Source organism: Myotis yumanensis, unplaced genomic scaffold, assembly GCF_028538775.1.
Source record: "Myotis yumanensis isolate MYYU_CA2020_CCGP unplaced genomic scaffold, mMyoYum1.0.hap1 SCAF_3, whole genome shotgun sequence".
Taxonomy (NCBI): domain Eukaryota; kingdom Metazoa; phylum Chordata; class Mammalia; order Chiroptera; family Vespertilionidae; genus Myotis; species Myotis yumanensis.
Genome location: NW_027223754.1, coordinates 193138908 through 193145069, shown reverse-complemented (window position 1 = coordinate 193145069; position 6162 = coordinate 193138908). Strand labels below are relative to the sequence as shown.

Here is a 6162-nt window from a genome sequence, read left to right as displayed (position 1 = left end):
GCCGTCCTCGCCCCTCCTCCTGCAAGTCACCGCCGTCCAGTCCCCCGCCCGGCACTTGTTCCCCTTCCCCGAAAAGCGCTCCTCCGGCCCTCGGCGCGGGGCTCCCTGGCTGGAGGGCGCAGGGGCGCAGGGGCGCGGGAGCCCCCAGGGGCAGAGACCAGCGCGCGGCCGGCTGAGCAGAGAGGCCGGGACCAGGGGAGGAGGGAGGCCGGGAGGGGGTGGGGAGGGAAGAGGAGGGCGGGCGGGCCGCGGGAGCCCGGCGAGCGGTGCCGGGAGTGCGGTCTCCATGGCAGTGCTGGGCGCAGCCAGAGGTAAGCCGACCCCTGCCCCGTCCCCCGCGGTCTCCTCCCCTCTCTCCCCCGCCCCCAGCAGCTTCCTCTCCCCTCCGGCCCGCCCCTCCTCCCCAGCCACCTGCTGTTTCTGCCCTGGAGAACCTGGTGGGCGGCAGGAGGGAGGAGCCGCGTGACCTTACCCCTTCACCCCAAAAGGCGAGGGGCCCGGTATCCCCCCTGGAGTCCCCCAGGTCCCCTGTCCCACCTGCCTCTGATTTTTCTCTGCCCTTCACCTCCCTCTCTGTCCTTCAGATCCTTCCTGTCTCCGTCCCTCTCTGACTTCCCATCTCTTCCTTCCTGAGCCCCCCCCCCCCCCCCCCCCCCCCCCCCCGGCTGGGCCTGGGCGGGCGTGGGTGGGAAGGGGTCCGAGGTCGTCGGGGAGGAAAATGGGGGAGGCGCTCCTGACCAAGTCTCCCCACCTCCCTCTGGCTGGCCATTGCCATAGCAACTAGGGTGCACTGGGCTCCAGAGAGAAGACAAAGGTTGGGTGGGCCAGGACCTCTTGGGGAGGGCAAGGGTCTGAGGTTCTTCCAGAGCAATGGACCCTCCCACTGCGGTGCCCCCTTTCCTCCCATTTACCCCAAAGCCATTATGCCCATCCTTCCTGCCTCCACTCTGTTTGGGGTTGCACCTGCTTTCCTCTGAGCTCCCTCCCCGGGGCTTACTGAAGCTCAGCGTTCAGCGTCATGAAATTCAGAACTACCCTCCCTCCCATGAGGAGGAAACTGAGGCCGGGGCAGGGAGGAAAGACTCAGCGTCTACCGTCTACCGTCTACCGGTGGGAAGCAGCACCTTAGCACATTGAGCTTCTCTTCCCAGCCTCTCCATTCCCTGTTGCCTCTCTCCCTCCCCCCCCCCCCCCTCTCCTCCAGTCTCCTCTCCAGGGGTCTCTGGGCTTTTCCTTCTATTTTCAGATACTATCACTTTGCCCCCTCCTTCTTTCTCTCCTGCTGAAACTCTCCTCCTTCCCCCTAGTTCCCCCTCTTTCCATTTCTGGATGCTTCTGATGTCAGCGGTTTCCCCGCCTTCAGGTTCCCTAGGCCCCCCTTGGTCCCGGCCTCTTTTCTCCCATCTTCCCAGACTCCTGGTGAGCAGGAGGGTGATCATGCAGATGTGGAGAAATGGGGCTGAGCACCAGGACCATGGGCCCTGGAGCCTGGAAGGTTGGGGGGGGGGGGCTGTAATACCATATCCCAGCTTACCGTGAACCCTCAGGAAGAAACAAGTCATGCACCTGCCATCAGCAGCTCTGAAGAGAGACTCTGGGCATGAAGATAGTGGTTGAATGGTACTGAGCAGGGGGTATGAGAAGAAGGAGCCAGAGAGTGCCAGAGGGAGGAAAAGGGGCTGAAAAGGGGTGGGAGACAGGAGGTCCGAACACCGTCTTTTCTGGAGGTCTGGAAACAGGGCTCTTATCTGTGTGGGTGGTTGAACCGCTATCTGATTTAAGACAGGAGAGTGACCCCTAGCAATCAGGCATTTCTATGGTTGCATGAGAAGGGGAGCACAAGAAGCCAGTTGGGGACCAGCCTAGGCCTTATCTTCGCCCTCCCCCCTTCCACATCTCATCTCTCCCTTGCAGTTTGTGCAGGTGGCTGAGCCTCACCCCCACACCCCTTGGGGCATCCAGAAGATCCCCGACTGGTCAAGAACCAGAGGAAGAAGAGATCTGCAAGTCCGGGCATGGGGGCCAGAGCTCCCCAGCCAACCGCATAGTTGGCAAAGCAGCCAGCTTGCCTCCCCGGTCAACTACAGGGAGGGTCCCACTCAGTATGGAGGTTGAGGACCACCTCTGCTGAGCCCCAGTCTCTTCCCCTGCCCTCCACAGCTGACCTTTGCTGGGTCAGTTATGCAATGCTGAGCATTAGGGTGGGCCGAGGGGCTGCCTGCCTCACTACAGGGCAAGGACTGTGGGCATCATGGCGGTGTGTGTGAGTGGGGCTCCTGGGTGAGACCTCGCCCCCACCCCCAGGAGTTCAAAGGGGGTGGGGGGCTGAGAACAGGATGGCTCGGGCCGGGGCCGGGGCAGAAGAAGCCTCCCTGCGCTCAAACGCGCTGTCCTGGCTGGCCTGTGGGCTCCTGGCCCTGCTGGCCAACGCCTGGATAATCCTCAGCATCTCTGCCAAGCAGCAGAAGCACAAGCCACTGGAGTTGCTGCTCTGCTTCCTGGCGGGCACACACATACTCATGGCGGCCGTGCCCCTCACCACCTTCGCCGTGGTGCAGCTCCGGCGCCAGGCTTCCTCTGACTATGACTGGAATGAGAGCATCTGCAAGGTCTTTGTGTCCACCTACTACACACTGGCCCTGGCCACCTGCTTCACAGTTGCCTCACTCTCCTACCATCGCATGTGGATGGTGCGTTGGCCTGTCAACTACCGCCTCAGCAATGCCAAGAAGCAGGCGCTGCATGCTGTCATGGGCATCTGGATGGTCAGCTTCATCCTCTCCACACTGCCCTCCATTGGCTGGCACAACAACGGTGAGCGCTACTACGCCCGAGGCTGCCAGTTCATAGTCTCCAAGATTGGCCTCGGCTTTGGCGTCTGCTTCAGCCTCTTGCTACTTGGGGGCATTGTCATGGGGTTGGTCTGTGTGGCCATTACCTTCTACCAGACGCTGTGGGCCAGGCCCCGGAGGGCAAGGCAGGCCCGGAGAGCAGGGGGTGTTGGTGGGGCCAAGGGGAGTGGGCCAGGGGGCTTGGGTGCACGGCCAGCCTTTGAGGTGCCAGCCATTGTGGTGGAAGATGCCCAAGGGAAGCGGCGGTCCTCGCTGGATGGCTCCGAATCGGCCAAGACATCCCTGCAGGTCACCAACTTGGTCAGCGCCATCGTCTTTCTCTATGACTCACTCACAGGGGTGCCCATCCTGGTGAGATTGGGGTCCCCCCTCCTGTTCTCCCCAAACCAGCCCCAGCACGATCACCTGACCTCCAACTCCATCATCCATCTTCCTCTCCTCTATCCATCCCCACTCCATCATCCATCTCTATCATCCATCTTCCAGTTCCCATTACCCCCAGCTCCATCACGTTTGCCAGTTCCCACCGCTGAACGCCATCATCCATTCATTCTTCAGCCCCACTGCCTCTCCTCCTGCTCCATCATCTGTCCTGAGGCCCCACTATTCAGCCCCCCAGACCTATTATCCAGCAGCTGAGCTCCATTTTCCATTCCCTGATTCCCTCTGGATATCACAAGGTCTCTGAGTACTTCTGGGTGGAAACCCCAGAGAGCTCACCCCACCACCCCAACTTTTTGCATCCCCAGCTGGCCCCTACTCCTGAATGTTTCTCTGCCTTCAGGTTTCCTGTACCACCTCTGCTTCTCTCCCTCTGGGCCCAGGGCTTTGCTCTGGAACTCTCCCCTGACCTTCCTCCGAGTTAATCCCTTCCCCTCTATTCATTCTGTCTCCACCTCCAACTTGGCTCCTGTCACGATCCGGTGTGACCCCCGGCCATCCCTTCCTCACTTCTTTCCCACCAGCTGCACTAGGATATCGGATCTGGGGTGAAGTGGGCCCCCTGGGCTCTGGGCCCTGACGCTGCGCCATTCCTCATCCTCCCACCAGGTGGTGAGCTTCTTCTCGCTGAAGTCGGACTCGGCTCCCCCGTGGATGGTGCTGGCCGTGCTGTGGTGCTCCATGGCACAGACGCTGCTGCTGCCCTCCTTCATCTGGTCCTGCGAGCGCTACCGCGCGGACGTGCGCACGGTGTGGGAGCAGTGCGTGGCTATCATGTCCGAGGAGGATGGCGAAGACGGTCAGAAGAGGGACAGGGCTTTTTTCTTGGGCGTCGGCTCCCTTTTCTGCCCCTTTCTACCAGTTCGTCTCAGTGCGGGGACGGGCTGCCTGGAGTGCCCCCTGCTGGACGGAATCTGCGCTGCCCCTGGGCTGACTCCACGCTCCCCTTTCCCCAATCGTACGCCATGACCACAGCCACCCCACAGCCACCGCTTCGTTTTGCACTAAGGGCTGCCTCCAAGGGGCGTCGGTTCCCCTCTGGAAATCCACACTATCCAGCTGTGCCTCCGCGGGGCAGAGTGCCCGAGAAGCAGTCCGGTGCCCTAACCACCATAAAGGAAGGGTGTGGAACTAAAGGGAGGCTGAGCTTCCTAAAAGGGACCCCAGCTATAGGGACAGCTTTTGGGGTGGGGGGTACGCTTGTTTCAATAAGCATGTATATATGTTTGACGCACTAGGGATTCAGCATTGAACCAGTCTGAACCATTCAGCAACAACCCAATCTCACTTTCCTCTTGGAGCTTACAGAGTAGTGGGGACAGAAAGATTCTCCGGGAACTTACAAAGGGGGGTGGGAGATTTTAAAGGGGGGCGGGGAGTGGTGGGCATGCCTTGCCTGTAACCACTCTGCCCCTTTTCTTTCCTAGATGGGGGCTGTGATGACTACGCAGATGGCCGAGTGTGCAAAGTTCGATTTGATGCTAATGGGGCCACAGGACCAGGGGACCCCGCCCAGGTGAAGTTGCTGCCTGGGAGGCACATGCTCTTTCCCCCTCTTGAGAGGGTCCACTACTTACAGGTATGGGACTAGGGAATGTACCTCCTATTCTGGGTGTCCCCTAATTACTTTTCTCCAGTCTCTGTTATTCACCCCCAACCCCCCATTCCCTAGCCCTGGTCTGCCGGGCACATAAAGAGTAGGGGAAAGAAAGGTATGGCAAGAGAAGCCCCCTTCAGACCTCTCAGAACCAGGTTTGCCCATCAGAGGATGTTTTCAGTTTAAGGGGGCCGGGGTCGGGGGGGGGGGGTAGAACCATCTTGCAGAGTCCCCACTTTGGCCCCTTCAGCACCTCTGGGTCTACTTGCTCCTCTCCCCAGGTCCCTCTGTCCCGCCGTCTGTCCCACGACGAGACCAATATCTTCTCTACTCCTCGGGCACCAGGGTCCTTCCTGCACAAGTGGTCATCCTCGGATGACATCCGGATTCTCCCAGCGCACAGCCAGGCTCTGGGAGGCCCTCCTGCGTACCTGGGACACAGACAAAGGCTAGAGGATGAGGAGGAGGAGGAGGCTGAAGGTGGAGGGCTAGCCAGCCTTCGACAATTCCTGGAGGGTGGCATTCTGGGGTCAGGTGGGGGACACCCACAGGGGCCTGGCTTCTTCCGGGAGGAGATCACCACCTTCATTGATGAGACACCTCTGCCTTCTCCAACTGCCTCTCCTCCCTGGCCTAGGCCACTGGGCCTCTCACCCCGCCGACTCTCCCTCGGGTCCCCTGATAATAGAGCCATTGGACTTCCCTTGGGGCTGAGTGCGGGGAGACGCTGCTCCCTGACAGGAGGTGAGGAGAGTGCAAGAGCTTGGGGAGGCTCCTGGGGTCCAGGTAACCCCATCTTCTCCCAGCTGACCCTGTGAGCCCAAGTGGGCCTGTTGGACTCAGAGGAGGGGGCCTGGGTAGGTAACGCCTCCTTCTGGCCCTGAGCTTAGGGCAGCTGCCTCCAGACTCTAGGGAGATGGGCACTGGATCTGGGGTCCTGGGGCCCCTGCTTTCTCCCATCCAAGTAACCAGATGCCCTACTCACCTTCTGTCACCCCTAGTAAAATGTATTAAAGTCTGAAGTGTTACCATGGAAACCTCTGTGTGCAGTGTGCTGTGGTGGCAAAGGGTATGGCCAGTGGCTTGGGGTGGAGTGGCTTACAGAGGACAAAACATAACAGGGGGAGTGGACAGAGGCACAGAAATACCCACGGAGAAAGACAAACAAATTTATAAACATACAAACATACACAGAGAAGGGTTTAAAAGAGCATCTCATGCTGGGGGCCTGGGGAGTCACTGGTTTGGGGTGTGAAGGATCTTTGTTCCGAT

General features: G+C 60.1%; 1 protein-coding gene across 2 annotated transcripts; it reads left to right on the top strand.

Annotated features, from left to right (window-relative positions):
• Window positions 1-226: 226 nt before the first annotated feature.
• GPR162 (G protein-coupled receptor 162) lies at window positions 227-5927 on the top strand. 2 transcript variants are annotated; one of them, XM_070410770.1, is made up of 5 exons: window positions 227-311; window positions 1915-3203; window positions 3903-4092; window positions 4721-4872; window positions 5172-5927. In XM_070410770.1, the coding sequence occupies exons 2-5, from the start codon at window positions 2337-2339 to the stop codon at window positions 5706-5708; spliced, it is 1746 nt and encodes a 581-aa protein (XP_070266871.1). In that variant the 5' UTR covers window positions 227-311; window positions 1915-2336; the 3' UTR covers window positions 5709-5927. The 2 variants fall into 2 exon arrangements, with proteins under 2 accessions (XP_070266871.1, XP_070266872.1); XM_070410771.1 differs by lacking the exon at window positions 227-311 and having other exon boundaries at window positions 784-3203.
• Window positions 5928-6162: the final 235 nt, after the last annotated feature.

Excerpts from the sequence above, each read along its gene's own strand:
- GPR162 (XM_070410770.1), top strand. The coding sequence starts at position 2,337 with ATGGCTCGGGCCGGGGCCGGGGCAGAAGAAGCCTCCCTGCGCTCAAAC. Across the intron at positions 3,204-3,902 it reads TCACAGGGGTGCCCATCCTG|GTGGTGAGCTTCTTCTCGCT; the intron begins GTGAGATTGGGG and ends TCCTCCCACCAG. Across the intron at positions 4,093-4,720 it reads CGAGGAGGATGGCGAAGACG|ATGGGGGCTGTGATGACTAC; the intron begins GTCAGAAGAGGG and ends TTTCTTTCCTAG.